Source organism: Pseudorasbora parva, chromosome 20, assembly GCF_024679245.1.
Source record: "Pseudorasbora parva isolate DD20220531a chromosome 20, ASM2467924v1, whole genome shotgun sequence".
Classification (NCBI taxonomy): Eukaryota; Metazoa; Chordata; class Actinopteri; order Cypriniformes; family Gobionidae; genus Pseudorasbora; species Pseudorasbora parva.
Genome location: NC_090191.1, coordinates 18,141,019 through 18,160,343, shown reverse-complemented (window position 1 = coordinate 18,160,343; position 19,325 = coordinate 18,141,019). Strand labels below are relative to the sequence as shown.

General features: G+C 35.6%; 1 protein-coding gene across 1 annotated transcript in view; it reads left to right on the top strand.

Moving 5' to 3' along the window:
- Window positions 1-17,564, top strand: part of LOC137049809 (protein phosphatase 1H-like) — a 101,315-nt gene extending 83,751 nt beyond the window's left edge. The window contains exons 9-10 of the mRNA XM_067428500.1: window positions 11,970-12,121; window positions 14,812-17,564. Coding sequence (XP_067284601.1) covers window positions 11,970-12,121; window positions 14,812-14,959 — 300 coding nt within the window. The 3' untranslated portion in view covers window positions 14,960-17,564. The remainder of the gene's footprint in view (window positions 1-11,969; window positions 12,122-14,811) is intronic.
- Window positions 17,565-19,325: the final 1,761 nt, after the last annotated feature.

Here is a 19,325-nt window from a genome sequence, read left to right as displayed (position 1 = left end):
CACTATCCCTACAACGCTATTATTTACCAAAGGAGTTAATGCAGCTATTTGTTACCCTTGTGTATGTTAACCCGAGGGAAAATGTTTATACGCCAATCAGAATTATCATAAAAACTGTGCAAAAGCTTCAAGGGATGTCGTTGGATGCGCCAAACTTTATGGGTGATTTTAACCATTGCAGAATGTCCCTTTATTTTAACCTGTTTTGCACATCATATGAAATGTTTGGATCTTTAGTATTAAGGGAGAGTATTACAAAATTTAACTTTTAATACTTTAGTATTAAAAAATTTTTTAAAAAAAATTTTGAACTCCCTTAGGAGCATCTGATTAGATGTTAATTAGATGTTATGTTGTGTACCAGGGGACTATACCAGGGGCCTGTACCTTGATGGTAGTTTAACAAACTCAGGGTTACAGGATTAGTTTTGAGTTGACAAAACCAAACCAATATATTCAGGCTTTGTTGGTACCATGATGCTGATCATCAGCTTTCTCTATCAACTCGGGCTTTGATCCTGAGTTCAGGAGTTTCACTGTGACATCAGTAGTGAACAGCCAATCACATGCTGCGGATCAATGGAACTGAGATGCACTTCTCTTCTGCTGAATATTACATGATTGAAAAATATTAAGAATTGAAACAAATTTACAAAGCAAGAAGAAAAGAGCTGTCTATGAAAGAGGACAAACTTTCCACAAGCAAAATAGCTTTATTTATTGACTTTAAATCTTATTTGTATGACTTTATATAGGCTATTTATATTAATTTCAACAAACTGCCTAATAATGATTGATTAACTAAAATGATCATGTGTAATTGATTAAGGGTATAATAATTACGTAAATTATCATTCAAAATTATTATAAATAAGCATTGGAAGACTTCCGGTGGCTGGGCACGAGTGATGCACCCTTAGAACTGAGCTCCGTCTCAAAAGTCCGAAAATTCTATTTAATATCCTTAAATTCAGTAATTAGTCCAGATTATTTTAATATTGAAGTATCTCTGAAAATGTCTGGCCCAAAATCCGGGAAGAATAAACCAAGACGAGACGGCAACGAAAGAGAAATGCAAAGACGGGCCAACTGAAGATCCTCCAAACACAGCCATTTTAATGGCTTTATTAAGCTAGTTATTTTTAAGTGAATTTCAGCAATGAAACGGCTCTGAAGAGAAGATTGTTTGACAGTGTCAGACGGAAGTTAGCAGACAGGGGATATTACGTCTGTTCCTGATATATCCAGCAATCCTGAAAGTGAAGTTCAACAGATCGCTGCATCACTTCAACAACGGAATTGGCCAAAGGCTAAAGACTACAGCCAGCAGAGGGAGCTATTTTCTGCATGTTTTTAACCCGCGCATGGGGTATGGGAGATTGCACTCACAGCTCAGTTTTAAGCTGCAGGCGTTCATGTAAACGGAGTGGCCGGTGGAGCAATGTAAGTTAAGCTTTCAAAGGCATGAAGTGAAAACACGCCAGACTGAACACGCCTTGTGAATGACTGCCTCGAGTGTGGACGCGATTACCTCAGCTCTCATCATGAGAGCTCATCCGCTCATGACATTAAATGTAATCTGACTTCGGCAGCGTTAGTGCTCAGTGCTGTGACACTCATTCATTATATAGGGCTTGGGCGTCATGACGTTATTACTTGGCGTGGCGGCCATGTTGATGGCATCCTTTACTGCTACTCGGACTACTGCGCACTGTTTATAGACGTACCCTTTTGCCCATTTTCTGTTATCCGGGAGTGACACGTGCTGACGCGTTCACATGATGGCAACGTACAGCTTGCCCGTATTTTAAGCTTCAGAACTTCAGAGCTTATCGGAATCCTATGGGTGATGCAACTCGATCACACATAAATGCGTATAAATAGTACGAGTGTGCAATGTCGTGGAATGTATACGCCAAAACTCATTTTGGCGTGCATATGATACGCTGTTTTTCGCGTGCATATGATATGCACTTTATAGCGTATATATGACACGCGCTTGGGTAGGTTTAGGGTGGTGGGGCGTATATATGACACGCGCTTGGGTAGGTTTAGGGTGGGGGGGTGGGGGGTTCGTATGTATAATACGCCATAAAATGCGTATCATATGCACGCGAAAAACAGCGTGCCATAGACACGCCAAAATGAGTTTTGCCGTATACATTCCACGACATTGCACACTCGTACTATTTATACGCATTTTTGACACTACGTCCATATTTTTTTACAGTCTATGTATTAAACAGACACGTTCGGTATTTAATTGTAGTTTCTTTTCCAACTCAGTCCCAGTAATTGGAGTGACATTTACTTAAAAAAAAGTTAGGCAACTTTTTCCACACAGAAAGTGCTTGTAACCTTTACTCTGGCCATTTCTAGGTAATATTTACTTACTAGAACCACTTTTTTTTATGTAAAATACACAAGTAAATTGCACTGGCAATACTCATCTATAGATTGTAACTTTCACTCAGATTACCATTGCATCCAATTACAAAACCCAAGTGAACATTGCTGATATTTCTTTGTGTTTCTTTCTCATTATTAAGTAATAAATTATTATGAATGTTAGCGGTGGCTTTGGGAATGGCCTCACGGGGCAGTGAAGCATTCTGGTAATTGTTGTCTTTCATCCCCATAGGCCAAAAATACATTTTCTGTCTTTTCTCAGTCTAGAAGGCACCAAATTCAAAAATAATTTCACATTTTTACTACATTAATGACTTAGTTTAAATACAGATTCATCTTCCCAGCGCTAAAGTACCCCTTTAAATGTTCTATCGCCAAAGCCTTGGTGTTTTTGTTTAAGTTATGTGCATCTCATATCGTTTTCTTGTTTCTGTGTTATTACAATTTTATGAAGGCACATTTATAAATATCCGATGTTGAGATCCCTATCATGAATATACAGCTTAATATAATGTTGTGGAATATCCGCGGCCTAAACTCGCCTATTAAACGAACAAAGTGCTTAGAATTTCTTAAGCGTAAAAATATTTCCATTGCTTTGATCCAAGAAACTTGTTCAGAACAGATTTTATAAATGTGTAGCTTATTCTTCTGCTCCAAAGAAAACTAAAGGTGTTGCATTAACATCTGTTTGATAGGAATTCAGGACTAACCATCAATACATCTGGAAAAGACAGTGCTGGACACTATCATATGTGTTAATAATCTAAAAATGTGTTTTGCATCAATATATTACCCAATATGACACCAGTTTTGCAACTTTAGCTACGTTCTTAGACATGCCTGAGTGCTTATTGGTGGTAGGTGGTGACTTCAACCAGACATGTGATATATCTCTAGACAGATCTGCAAGTATCTGTTCTGGTTTAGATGTACCTTCTGGGATTAACACATTTATCGCTGATTTGAACATTGTCGATGCCTGGCGCATTCAACAGCCTTTAGTGAAAAATTACAACTTTTTCTCCTGTAGACAAAAGACTTATTCTAGAATTGACTACATTTTTGTTTCACCTCAACTAAATAATTAAATCACATCTACAGACATTCTTCCTATCGTAATTTCAGATCATGCCCGATGATATATATATTATTAACACCGAATCCTGGTAAACGTACACACAGATGGGGCTTTAATACAACGCTACTTCAGAACTCAGAATTCCTGAAGCAATTGAAAGTCAATCTCAATTTTTTTTAGAAATTAATCTAGGATCAGTGTTATCACCCCAAATTCTCTGGGAAACAACCAAATGGTTCATCAGGGGAATCTATCTCATTTGCTACTCATTTGAAGGCATCCAGGAATTACAGAATTAAACAGTTAGAAAATTAGATTCCGCTAATGGAATCAGAGCAGAAACTGCAGTTCTCCAATCAAAAACAAGCATCCCTTTTAGCTTTAAAATTTTTATTAAATAACCTGTTAAAGTCTAAAGCAGAATTCTCAATCCATCATACGAGAGTGACTTACTATAATCAAAGCGAAAACAGAATTTTTACAGAACAGAAGTTTAATTCTTACAGAATTAAAAGATGCACTTTTCTCAGTGAAAAGAGGTAAATCTCCAGGTCTAGATGGTTTTCCTCCGGAGTTATTAATGGATAGTATAGGACCACTAAAGTCTATTAACTATGCCCTTAGAACTGGCTTATTTCATTGTGATCAAAATACATTACTTATTTCTGTGTTGCTTAAGAAAGGCAAGTCTCCTTTAAATTGTGAATGTTATAGACCCATTTTTTTAATTTCAACTGAGTTAAAACTTTTTTCAGCTATTAGTTAAAAGACTAGAGCTGTCTGTGAACAAACTGATTCATTCTGATAAATCTGGGTTCTTAAAAGGCAGACTTGCATCTCACAATGTCAGGCGTCTTTTGCACATCATCCACGCATCTGAAATGGATATTCTATCTGCAGCCGACTTAGTTTGGGAGTATCTTTGGACAGTTCTGGAAGAATTTGTATTAACGGGTAATATTATGTCAAAACCATTTCCTCTGCATGGTGGTACCTATCAGGGCTGCCCACTCTCTCTTCTACTTTTTGCATTATCAATTGAGCCGTTAGCGCAGTCGATTAGATTAGATTCTCGTATATCACCCATAGTTATAAAAGGAATACAGAATAAAATGTATCTCTATGTGATGACATTCTACTATATTTTACTAATATACATGTTTCCATACAGAAAATAATAAAAGTTTTCTCCCAGTAACATCTTACATTGCCACCTATTTCTCATATTCAATGGCACAACATAGAATTTACAAATTACATAAAAATAATAATAATAATAATAATAATAACTTTAATTTATATAGCGCCTTTCACAAAACCCAAGGACGCTTAACAAACAGCAAGGGAAGGGAAGGGGGGAGGGAGAGAAAACCAAGCAGTTATGGACCATAGGCCTCAGTGAAGAGATGTGTTTTAAGTTGTTTTTTAAAGGTTGCTAGAGATGATGCAGAGCGGATGGAATGAGGAAGCTTGTTCCAGAGTGAAGGAGCACCAACACAGAAGGCTCTATCACCAAACGTCCGTAGCCTGGACTTTGGGACAGCAAGCAGGTCCTTGTCTGAGGACCGCAGGGACCGGGCTTGGTTGTAAGGATGGAGTAGATCAGTCAGATACTGTGGTGCAAGTCCATTTAGAGACTTTTACGTCAGGAGGAGAAATTTATATTTGATCCTTGATTTAACAGGCAGCCAATGAAGCTTTTTGAGGATTGGAGTAATATGAGAACCAAGTTTTGTGTGAGTAAGCATCCTAGCTGCAGAGTTCTGTACATACTGGAGTCTGTCAGTAGCTTTGCTAGGCAGACCAAACAGGATACCATTACAGTAATCAAGTCGGGACGTGATGAAAGAGTGGATTACAACATTTTCACAACATTTTCTAATATATCACATATGAAATATGACAAACTTAAACTTGAAATGTTGGCTGATATGCAAAGATAGTCTAGTCTCAAAATGTCCTTGCACACTGATTAAAAACAACTTGTAGGATTTACTTGATAAAATCTTTGTAACAATTTGCTCTCAATCTTACTTAGTAAATTTTACTGCTGTGATATCAAGTACAGATTACTTGCCAGTATCAAGTAAAATGTACTTTAATATAAATGTAACATTTGTGAAGACATTAAGTAAATGTTACTTAATTATATTTAACTTAGCAGGTTGTATTTATTAAAAGTAATCAAGTAAATTTAATTTTAAAAGGTGACATGCTTCATGCCACAATGCATTCTGGGAGCCATGGATGAGTTTTGCATGGTGCACCCAGAATGCATTGTGGCATGAAGCATGTCAGTGTTGTTGAGATTTATACGCTGATTCTTGATGTCTGTGTGTAAGTAAAGCTTGCAGGAGTTCAAAGTGCTTAGTGTACAGTCTGTTATAAAACTTATTCAACTTTTCTGGTTAAAACCATGCTGGATCTCTTCTAGAATAAAACCAGGTTAATAGTATATTGCTCATACTCAGTCATAAGACTGGTGAATTAAGCCACTACACAATGATCATATGCACCAAGATACAGCAACCAGAGAAACACTAACGTTAAAAAGTCGTCAACCTGCCCAACTAATGAAAACTCTAATCACCATAACAGTGACATTAAAAAAACTATAACTATAAACTAAATCTATAATTCTCAATAAGGGCTTATGTAGATGCATGAAATGAGGAAATTAAGTCAGTCTGTTAGTAATGTGTGAAAGTGGTAATGCTGTAATGTAAATGTAGCGATTCTGCTTTTTATCATCAGATAACAGCTTATTAACAGCAGGTGTGCATCATTAATGCTCAATCATCACTTAATTATCTTATTAACTCCAACACTGGTTCGGTGGTACCTCTTGAGTGTGGACTCATAACATATAAATAAATTAATTGCTTTGAAATTTTCAGTGGATACAAAAATGACTAGACGCTTTTAACCCTTTAAAACCGAACGTGTCGTCGACGACACAGCCAACCAAGCTGTATTGAAGTTACCGTAACTCTTCAACCCACTATCATAATAATTTAAATTGCTCCTGAAAGAAGACACTCTGCGCTTTCCGCCTATATACGGCTTATTATGGTAATGTCATGTTTTGCATCAGCAAATCACTGCGACTTTCGGGGGGGAGCGGGAAGGGGCGAATAGAACGGAGATACGGAGCGCGGCAGAGTTTTACAGGATTTTTAGATTCCAAAACACAATTAAAAAAGGACAAAAACATGGGGAAGACAGTGCATACAAGATACGAGGCTATTGAGTTTATCTTTGAGCCTTGGAAGGCGGCTGAGAGGGACTCTTCAGACCCAGAGACTGCATATTCAGATGTTGAGGAGGCATTTGTTGCTATCCTTGATCTAGACATGGATTGGTAAGTGAAGCTTGTCTTTTCTATGCTGAAACTGTGAGAAATGTCGGTGAAATAGGCATAGATTCAATGTTTTAGTTCAAAATGCTACTGTTTCATGCATCATAGTGTGTGTGTGTGTGTGTGTGTGTGTGTGTGTGTGTGTGTGTGTGTGTGTGTGTGTATGTGTGTGTGTGTGTGTGTGTGTGTGTGTGTACACATGCGCGTATGCGTTGCATGTGTCGTTCATTTGTTTACATGCACTACATTCATGTGTTTGCGTGTGTTCAAATGTGTTTGCATGCATGTCATTCATGTGTTCATGTGTTTGCATGCATGGCATTCATGTATTTGCCTGTGTTCATGTGTTTGCATGCATGGCATTCATGTGTTTGCCTGTTTTCATGTGTTTACATACATGTGTATCCGTTCATGTGTGTGATGTGTACATGTGTGTGTTGGCATGTGTGTAAGTAATTATTTTGTATTATTACTTCATTGTTATTTGGTTGTATTTATAACTTTAAGTGTTTATTTTGTTTTTTTACAATTTTGCTTTAACTAATGTATAATTTATAATGGAAAATACATTCATAAATATATTGTGGATTTGTAATACAAGCTTGTTTTGTTTTTTTTCCCAGTGTGGCTTATACAAAAGCAAACAGGCCCTCCACAACACAACCTCGGAGGGGCCGTGGGGTAAAGAAAAAGGCTCCTGAGTGAAAACTCTGCATCCCAGTGTCACAAAAAGACTTGTATATATGTATTATAGTTTATTCTTCAAGTTTAAAGTGTTAGATTCTTTCGTTCAGTGGGTTTCTGATTTTTTTCTCAATAAAAAGCAGTAAAATGTATTCCCGTTTTTGCCTATTTAAATTCTATTTTCAAACTTATCACATACAGTGAGGGTAAATAAGTGTAATTTATTGAAAGCCAGTTGTCTTCTGAAAAAAATAACACTTTGCACTTGAGGATAGCACATTCTGTTATAATTCTACAGTCAAAAAAAACAAAATATGTGAGAACGCCCCTTTTTAGCTTCAGGTTCTAAAGGGTTAAATAAGGCTAACACGGCCAGCTTAAATTATTTTGAAGTTAACCAGACTTTTTCTACAAGAACGTGGCTAACTACATTTAATCCCCTCTATTTTTTTACTAACTTAACTACCAGTCTGAACTTTATAGAAGTGGATAATGCCGGCGCTTTAACTACCGTAATTGTGATTAAAACTCATGTTCAGTTAAAAGTCAAAACTGATTGAGAATAGGTCAGCCACATAAAAGCAACATCCCAAAACAACTGTCTCTGCCACCACGGAAAAGGCGGGAATTGAAGATCTGCTATTTGCTGGACTTAAACCTAAATCAGCACATAACTTATTTGGGCCTCCCTGCAAGTTTGGTCAGCTGTTCAGTCATATGGGTTGCAACACTAAACTTTGTGATCGCTACCCCATCTGGTACAAGTATAATCTACTGCAGAACTCTGACCCATACTTCAATGCAAGCTGGGCTTCCGGGGGAGTTTACATACAAACAAAATTGTTCCACACACTATAAGCTATCGGAAATGGAGATCCATTAAGTCTCTCGAGTTCTCTGATCATTAGATCTTATCTATTGGTTTGGACAGATTTGCTCCTTTAAAGTCTCGATCTGTCTCATTTGTATGAAATTGCTCCCTGGTACACTGATGAACTTAGATCTTACAAGGCTCATCATCATAAAATTGAGCGTAGCCTTATACTTAAGTCTGGCTTAACTGTCCACAAACAGGCCTGGAAAGACCATGTTTGGTTGATTATAAGGGACAAATTGTATCTGCTAGGTCAGACTTTTTCTCATAAATGATAACAAGTCAGCAAAATAATCCAAAGCCGCTTTTTCTATCGACAAACAAACTCCTAAATAGGAATAATATGTCTAATAAGCGAGTTTCAGCTCATCTATACAACAGGTTTTTACCGTTCTTCAACAGCAAGTTTGAGGACATATGTAATCGTATTGCCATTGTACAAGTGTCAACACAACACATTGAATGGTTATGTATTTACTGGTGTTCCACTTTCCAACTTTCCTACTTTGGACTCACAGTCTCTGTGTAACATTGTCTCAAGTATGAAAATAACCACTTCTGTTGTTGACCCCATACCAACTTGTTTGTTTAAGTGTATACTCTTGTCCTGCTGTACTGAGTATAGTTAATGACTCTGAATACTGGTGTGGTACCAGCTGGACTTAAAATTGCTGCTGTTACCCCCAGTACCTAAGACAAATAACGCTGATTTTGACAACCTTAAAAAATTCTGACCCTTTTCTTTAGAAAAATTTAGAACAAGTTATGGCTTCTAAATTAAGAGCTCACCTGACTGTTAACAGACTATTTGAGCCCCTTCAGTCTGGCTTCCGTAAGTTACACAGTGCTGAAACAGCATGGGTAAGGGTTTTAAATTATTTGTTAATTGCCTCAGATTCAGGTAATATATCTATATTGATTCTACTTGATCTCAGTGCGGCATTCGATACCATTGATGTTTGTACTTTACTTTCATGTCTTGAGCATGTTTTTGGTGTTTCTGAGATTGCTTTGAGCTGGTTCAAGTCTTATCTCTAACCATTAACAATTTGTTGTATTGGGGGTTCAAGATCTGAAGTCGGAGTTGTGAAATCAGGTGTTCCTCAAGGATCAATACTTGGTCCATTACTATTTAGTCTATATATATTTCCCCTTGATCAACTTTTAAGGTCGCTTGGTCTTAACTTCCAATCATATGCTGATGATACTCAGATACAGGGGTGGAGTGGCCTTCGGGAGAATCGGGAGAATTCACGGTGGGCCGCTCTGTCCGCTCATAAATTGGGCCGGCAGACTCGGCTGCTTCATTTTTCTTTTCACTTAATTTTCTCTGTATGTGTATATAGTTACTGTGTGACTGATATAACAGCGCAGCTAATTACACTAGATTTCAATTTAAAGCAGCGCATGATCATCAGACCGTGCATTAAAAACATGCCGCTTTCTGTTGTCAGAGCGCTCTCTCTCTCTCTCTCTCTCTCTCTCTCTCTCTCTCTCTCTCTCTCTCTGGTGTACTCAGCTCGTTGCCATGGAGAAACAAAACAAAATCATAATTTAATGCTGTGGAGAGAATAAGCTAATCACGGAAGGATAAAATGGATAGTAAAAAGTTGCCCGGGGGAGCTGAAAAAGCCAGGTTAAAAAAAAGAAATGCGTTGGAGGATGATGCGGTCAAATATAGTAGTATATGTAACGTTACATTTATGCATTTGGAAAACACTTTTATCCAAAGTGACTTACATTCAGATCACTGTTTTTATTTTGATTATCTGTTTCAATTAAATTTCTGTGATTTTAGCCTTGTGACTTTCCTATTTCTTCTTGAATCATGTAATAATAAATAACAGGATAGTAAGAACAGATCTGCCACTTAATTTTTCAAGGTTCCACCACGGTTTGATGTGGGTGTGTGTGTGGGTGGGTGAGTGTGTGGGGGTGGGGGGGTCTTGTGCTCCTGGGCTGAAAATGGGTCCCACACCGCCCCTGATCAGATATATGTACATTCAAAATCGTAAATGTAAATGTTGATATCTCTACTCTGTCTCAAAGTATCTCTGAGGTAAAGAAGTGGATGTCTGAGAACTTTCTCTGCTTAAACAGTGATAAGACTGAATTCATTGGTTCCCCACACCAGTTACGTAGAATGGAGGTCCTTACAGGTGGATGACGCCATTGTATAGTTTAAAGACAAATTAAAAAATCTGGGGTGATATTTGATCACAACGTAACGTTCAACTTACAGGTTTGAAACACTGTTAACGGTGCTGATCTTCGCGATCCCATCTTTCAAACTTTAGTTAGTGTGTTATGTTGCTGTTAGAGCATGGCCACTGTGAGACGTAATTTTTTTTAAAAATCCAGAAATCATAGTGTATGATTTTTTAAATTATTTATTTGTATGATACAGCTGCAAATAAGTATTTGAACCTGAGAAAATCAATGTTAATATTTGGTACAGTAGCCTGTGTTTGCAATTACAGAGGTCAATTGCAATTACAATTTCCTGTAGTTTTTCACCAGATTTGCACACACTGCAGGAGGGATTTTGGCCCACTCCTCCACACAGATCAGTCAGGTTTCTGACATGTCGCTGAGATACATGGAGTTTGAGCTCCCTCCAAAGATTCTCTATTGGGTTTAGTTCTGGAGACTAGGCCACGCCAGAACCTTGATATGCTTCTTTCAGAGCCACTCCTTGGTTATCCTGGCTATGTGCTTCGGGTCATTGTCATGTTGGAAGACCCAGCCTCGACCCATCTTCAAAGCTCTAACTTAGGAAAATTGGTTGTTCCCCAAAATCTTGCAATACATGGCCCCGGTCATCCTCTGCTTAATACAGTGCAGTCACCCTGTCCTATGTGCAGAAAAACACCCCCAAAGCATGATGCTACCACCCCCATGCTTCACAGTAGGGATGGTGTTCTTGGGATGGTACTCATCATTCTTCTTCCTCCAAACACATTTAATGGAATTATGACCAAAAAGTTATATTTTGGTCTCATCTGACCACGTGACTTTCTCCCATGACTCCTCTGGATCATCCAAATGGTCACTGAAAAATTTAAGAAGGGCCTGGACATGTGCTGGTTTAAGCAGTGGAACCTTCCGTGCCATGCATGATTTCAAACCATGACGTCTTAGTCTATTACCAGAAGTAACCTTGGAAACGGTGGTTCCAGCACTTCTCAGGTCATTGACCAGCTCCTCCTTTGTAGTTCTGGGCTGATTTAATTTTAATAATTAGCATAAAGCTAGCACTCAAAGGAAGGCTGAGTTAATTTTGATTCCAGCCATCCCTTGCAAAAAAAAAATTTAATTGCTTCTTCTACTCATGATTTATCTGCCATTTTGTCAAACTAATACATTTAAAAGTTACTTTGTAAAAGCTGCCATTGTTGTTGTTTTTTATTGGTCTAGGTAAATTATTTATTGAAGTCATTTGTGTCCTATATGTGTGTGTGTTTTGTTGATTTTGTGTCTTATTGCTGGCTGTGAAACCAATAGCCCCGTTGACATAATAAAGTTGACCTTACATTACCATAGTGTTTTATCTTTCTCTGCAGGTGAAAGTGTATAACCTGACCCAATATGAGCATGGAGCAGATGATGTGCTTGTCATGGGAACTGATGGCCTATGGGATGTCCTTTCTAATGAGGAAGTAGCAGAAACTGTCACCTCATTCCTGGCAAACTGTGATCCTGATGACCTTCACAGGTTTTTATGTTTTTATTTGTGCCTATTTACAATATCAGTCAAAAGTTTGAGAACGGTAAAAAATTTAAAAGTGTTTTAAGTCTCTTCTGTTCACCAAGGCTGCATTTATTTGTTTCAAAAAACAGCAAAAACTTTTATTGTGAAATATTTTCACAATTTAAGGTAACTTTTTTCTATTTGAATATTTTTAAAATGTAATTTATTTCTGTGATTCAAAGCTGAATTTTCAGCATTATTACTCCAGTCTTTAGTGTCACATGATCCTTCAAAAATCATTCTAATATGCCGATTTGCTAATCAAGAAATATTATTAGGGGCCAACCACCAAAAGTGCGGAGCCCCTCTTGAAATCGTTAGCATTGCTATTATTATTATTCTGCCTTTTCTTTTTCTTCTTCCGCCAAGAAGTCTATGACAGCCCATAGAACCGTATGGTAAAAGTTGTGAAATTTGGCACACTGATAGATGCCAGTCTGAGCTTTCACTATAGCAAATGTGGTGTCTCTAACTCCATCCCTCTAGCGCCACCAACTGTTCAAATTTTTACTCATGTTTATGCTTATAACTTTTGACCCCTACACTGTAAAAAATTATTGTTGTTTTTTGTTGGTTTAACTTAAAAAAGTAAGTAACCTGGTTGCCTTAAAATTGAGTTTATTGAAATAAAAAATTTGAGTTGATACAATGAGGGAAATTTGTTTAATAAATAGAAACTCAAAATATTTTTGTATCTGAACCACATAAAAATTTTGATAAATCATGAAAATAGCACTATTTTGCATGTTTCACTGCGTCATCAGAAATAAAACACACAATTACCCAATATGCTTACAAAATCTTTTAATAATATTTTAATAAAGGTTGTCGAATTTTTAAAAATGTTCGTTGTTTTAACTCAAAATTTTAATTTCAATGAACTCAAAATTTTAAGGCAACCAGGTAACTTTTTTTCTAAATAATTTTTTACAGTCTAAGGGCTAGAAACAAAATTCTTGCTTGGCCCCGGTAATGGCTGCTTGTTATTATTATTACACTGTAAAAAAAATATTTAGAAAAAAAGTTACCTGGTTGCCTTAAAATGTTGAGTTCACTGAAATTAAAATTTTGAGTTAATACAATGAAAATGTTTTGAGATTCGACAACCTTTATTAAAATAGTATTAAAAGATTTTGTGAGCATATTGGGTAATTGTGCATGTGTTTTATTTCTGATGACGCAGTGAAATATGCCAAATAGTGCTATTTTCTTTATACTAATAAGTGTAAATATTTGTTAGATGCTTTTTTTATTTTACGCAGATAATGCCAGATATACGATTTGCACCTCAGTGTATTATAAAAATGTATACAATAATAACATATTCAGTGAATATGTCCATATATGGGATACATTTGGGGTTTAATACATGTATTCAGCAAGGATGCATTAAATTGATCAAGTCAATACAGACATTTATAATGTTGCAAAAGCTTTATATTCCAGACAAATGCTTTTTTAAATCACTAATTGTTGAAAACAGTTATTTTAGTATTAGTATTATAATACTACTTATAATACTAATACTAATACTACACTGTAAAAAAATTTGGTTGGTTTTTGTTGGTTTAACTTAAAAAAGTAAGTAACCTGGTTGCCTTAAAATTTTGAGTTTATTGAAATTAAAAATTTGAGTTGATACAATGAAGGAAATTTGTTTAATAAATAGAAACTCAAAATATTATTGTATCTGAACCACATAAAATATTTGATAAATCATGAAAATACAGCTATTTTCACTAGTGTAAACAAAATACTTTGTTGCTATTTACACTCAGTGTAAATAGCCAGATGTGGACAGTAACTAAGTAAATTTACTTTACTTAAGTATTATTTTTTCTGAAAACTATGACTTTAACTTCACTATATACATTTGAAAGACAAACATTGTATTTTTACTTCACTACATTTTTATCTATAGAGGTCCTCAAAGTCGAAAGTCATTCTTTCTGATATAATAAGCCAGCAGCTTTTAAAGTCAGTGGAGGATATTTTTGGAGAGTTTGGGTTTTGCAGAAGGCTTGCAGGAATCACTCTTGTAGGGTCGCGTGAAGTTCAATGATTTCCCAGCATTTATTGAACACTGATTTATAGTTTATAGCAAATTGGAAGACGACGGATGTCAAAATGTTCATTTTGGTGATTATTCACATAAACGTATGTATAGGATATAAAGGATCCATGCATTCGGCCCTTAAGTGACAGTAGCTTTGTACAGGGCTTTGTAACTTTCATACAAGGTTTAAATTAGTTTAAACTGTCAAGGTTTAAATAACACCATGCCAAGGTTTAAATTAGATAAGGTTTAAATTGTCAGATGAAGCATCACTGGCTGGCTTAAACCATGATGGCATAATGTGTATTTATACAACAATAATAAAATAATGCATTGACATAAAAAAGAAAATTTACTTTTGATACTTAAGTACTTTTGAAAAAAAAATACTTCTGTACTTTTACTTAAGTAAAAATCTGTTTTAACAACTCTCACTTGTAACGAAGTAATATTTGACCAGTAAGTACTTTTACTCAAGTAATGAAGTTGTGTACTTTGTCCACCTCTGTAAATAGCATATATCACGCTATAAGCCACTGCCACTGATATATAATGTAAGTCTATTTAATTATGCTTCAAGTGTGTGTTGTGACCACAGGTACACAATGGCAGCCCAGGACTTGGTGATGCGAGCCAGAGGAGTTCTGAGGGACCAGGGCTGGCGAATTGACAATGATCGGCTTGGCTCTGGGGATGACATTTCTGTTTATATAATTCCCCTGATATATGGTAACCGTCAGCCATAGTAGGTTACTGTCCAGCACTTCTTTCACACGTAGCATGAAGCATGACAAATTATAATATCTGAACCCCTTTCCATGTGACCCCAGACTGACCAAGTCTATTTTCTGCAGTTTTTTTCTTTCTTCTTTCTTTCAGTGTTTTTTGTAGGCAGTAGGGAAATTTTTAAATGAATGCCAAGTTTTTATATAAATGTATATACATTCTTGTAACTTTTGTCAAATTATAATGCACTTTTCCTTAGAGAAATATAGAAGTATATATTAAAAAGGACAGTAACTTACAATATTATTTTAATTAATTTGGTTGATATGTAATTATGTATCTTTGTATCTCTGACGTGTATCTGTATTTCATGTTATTGGTTTGACACCCTTCCTGTCCTCTATACGATACCTGATTTGCAAGATGTAGGTTAAGGATATTAATATAGCGTGTTTAGGGATAATCAGACTGGTGGAGCTTTAACTGAGGCTGAGTTTGGGAGTGTGTCATGCACCTAATCATTTGACGAATAGTGTTTAAATAACAAAAGTCACAAGTCACTTGTTGTTTGAACAATAAGTTATTTGTTTTTTGATGGATTAGGAATTGTGGTTGTCTCCAAATTTACTTATGTAAATGTAGGCAGCTGAATCAGAGTCCTGTATGACTTGTTTGGTTAACCCACAGTAAATGGAATGTAAATTTATCTCATTTAACATAAAATCTGAAACACTATTACATTACAATCTGAATCAAACCAGCATTGAAATAAATGTTGGACTTTATTTCCATAGTCCACTTTAGACTTTTTACTAATTAAACGTAATTAACTTTGCAGCTACATGTTAGCTCTCATCAATTTGCATCTACATGTTAACTAACTCTCATTAGATTATTAGTACGATTAGCGTGTAGGAGCATTAATGAACAAGACCTCACCAAGCCCTCAGCAGCACGGATTGAGGACAGATCTAATAAACTAGAAAAAAGACCCTCTTTTGTTCACAAACGTAAACCTCCTGTAAGACCAAATGACTGACTAACACCTTGTAACCTCCACCTACACTAGATATTTAGTTGAACCCATTCCTTTACAGGTCTTATGTGTCATGTATAATTGAATGTATTCTGTGAAGTTATTTATTTGAGTTAAAACAGTTACTACAGTAATCTTTTCATTAACTACCTCATATTTGTTGTCTTTGATGGTTAAAAGATTTCCTGGAAGTTGGTGTGATTTAGGGTATTTTTTAAACCTGTAGATTGTTTGCTTTGTTCTTAAAGAGGGACTTAATTTGTTACAATGTTGCATTTTCTTCTTAGTTCGGTTCCCATTCACAAGGCAACATTTCAAAGCAAGTCATGTGTGAGAAAAAACTTGTCCTCTTATTGGTCAGGGTTTCCTCTCCATCCTCCCATCAATCCTCCATTTTGCTCTGCAAGCTTATTAACTTTATCTGCTATCATCAAATGTGCAAGCACTTACACGAATGTAATCGTCATTCATGCTCTAACTGATAAATTATACAATTATTCATATTTAAAATTATATATAATTTAATTATAGCTGGATTTATCAGGACAGCATCCTTGCAATGCACAGATACTCTTTGGTTTTCAAAAAAAAAAAAAAACTCACAAGTTAGGGGTAGGGTTAGTGTAAGGAGATATAAAGAATATAAAGTATAAAAACCATAATGGCTGAAGAGTTTTCATTCACCAAGATAGTGAACCAGACATGTATGTGTGTGTTTTTCCATTAGACAGACATGTTGGATGTCTGTTGGTGGTTCATCAAAACAAAGTGTTAGCAGATATTAAGCAGACATTATATTAATACTCTAATGACTGGTAGTTGGCATGTAGAGTTACCTATAGTTACCTATAGTTAGTATGTCTAAAATGGATTATCAAAATAGTGTTAAAATATATGTACTAATCCATCACAAGTATTTTTATCAGAGAGAGAGTTTGAAAGCGAGGGGATGTTTTTTTTGTGTGTGTAATTTTTATTGTCATAACTTAAACAAATACTTCTATTTGTGCAAGCTTTTTGAGCATTGTATACCAGGGACATTTCTTGCAATCTGGTCACCACATTTAAGGAACAAAATACCATGAATTATTTTACTGGAATGCACTGCACTTTTTTGACCAAACTGATTTTAATTTTGAATTATAGGTGTAATTCACATTTTGTCTTTACTTAATATTTGCTCTTTACTTAAATGGGTGCTTCTGGAGGACCTTATTTGTTTTTCATTGCATGCCAACATTTATTAAAAGGCAAATAAAAAATATAAATAGGAAAACATTTTTCTTTTTCAGGGTTCAAATACATTTAAATTTGCAGCATGTAAAAATGCTGTTGTGCTGATTATGCCTCAGTGTGTTGTTGATTTTTTTTTAACTGTCAGCTTGCTTTGTCATCTCATTTGACAATGTCCTATATGTTTTACAGAGCTATAATCAACAACATTTGGATAATTGATTCACCATTGTGAAAGTGTTATGAATATTTTGTAACAGAAAATGAATTATATTTTTAATGTTTGTGACTTTTAAAAATAACTGGAGACCACATATTTCTGTATTTCATAAAATAAAGACTATGGTTTCTATGTCTTTACTGGTATTTACTGCAAATACTATCTCAACACAGTTACAAATATAAAAGACTAACACAATAGCAGGGTTTATTGATGTTAGGAATACAGCATGTAAATAATAGATATTCTTCGGAATGAAAAGTGCATTATAAATTAAATCTATTATTATTATTATTATACAATGTAAGACAGGGGATCACTTAGCCAGGAGATTTCAGGAGAAAAACACAAGCTACACATTGGAGTTTACACAATGTATATTCAGTGCTGGTAATTTGGCAATGGAGGAGAAACAACAGTGGAGTATCAGTATCACTGTTGCAATGCAAGGAGATCAAAAAGTTAGATCCACATATAAACGAAGAGGACTCTAAATAGTCTATGTGGTGAGATGATGAGACCAGAGAAGCTGTGTTTAAGTGGGGCTTAAGTGCAGTCCTTGGTTGACAGGAAATGTGCAACATGTGAGTGATCAGAACTCAAAGGAGAGGAAAAGGCCAGGGTAAACATGACAATTGAAGATAAGTTCGCACAGGGATGGGATGTTCGTGTCAATATGTTCTCAGGAGATCTTTTACAATGAATGGGAGACTGGTCTAGAAGCACAAGGAGTACTGATGAAGACATTATTGAGACACTGGAAGGAAGATGAGTCTTGTGTGTTTCAGGACAGAAACTTGAAACTTGAATTCACACACAAGAGGGAGGTAAGTGGAATGGTAATCTGCAGTAGTTAAGAATGAATCATCCGTTATAATTTTTTAGGAATTGTAATGGAAACATTTTTGAATTTGACCTTCTTGGCAAGAATAAAAGCTTTAAAGGCAGCTTGTTTTTTTTTTTCAATTCCAATCATGATCTCTGAGTTAAGCATGTTCATGTCTTCTTTATAGTAGCCTGCAGGTAAATGTCAGACCCCAAAACTGGCCACAGGCTCAGCAGCACATAGCACATGAATCCTGTTGACATTATAATACAGTAGTCATCATTAACTAAGCATTAGCTTCTAATGACTTACTTCATCATTTTTGTGGCCCCTCAATTAAAGTGGTGACATGGACCTTTGAAAAAATGATGAATGTGTTATTAATGATGGCATTGTGCCAATTTTGGGGTCTGACCATTTACCTGCATGCTACTATAAAGAAGACATGAACATGCTTAATGCATGCCTGTGCATAAGGTAATGTGGATTTTTGTATAGTCCTTAAATAATTCACAAGTTCACACTTACATTACACAACTAAAGTAAAGCAAATTAATTAGGTTAATTGTCTGAATGTGCTCCTCCCGACAAATAAAATAAAACATAATTTAAAGTAGTCTTAGTTTTATTTATTTGTTTATTTTAATGGGTCCCATTAGCGTGAAAGTATGCAATCAGCTAGTCTTCATGGTTGCCATTATACAACGTTACTTTGCAACTACAACAACATTACATCATAATAGGTAAAATATACACAAATTACATAAATACATTCAAACATACATAAATTCTGTTTTCGAAAGTAGTCTGAGATGCATGTATTGGACCAATTTTTAAACATAGAAAACATCTTGATCATGTGTAATAAATCATAATGTATGATGATTTACTCACCTTAGTTAATGTTTTAATTAAGGCGTTGTTCATCCATGAAGTCATGAATGAAAGACTTTGAATTCCTGTTAGTTCCTGACACATCCTTATGAGATATTAATACATGTAGTAATGCATAAGTCATGCATGAATTCATGATAATTCCCTTACCGTAAAGTGTTACCAATATTTTTGAGT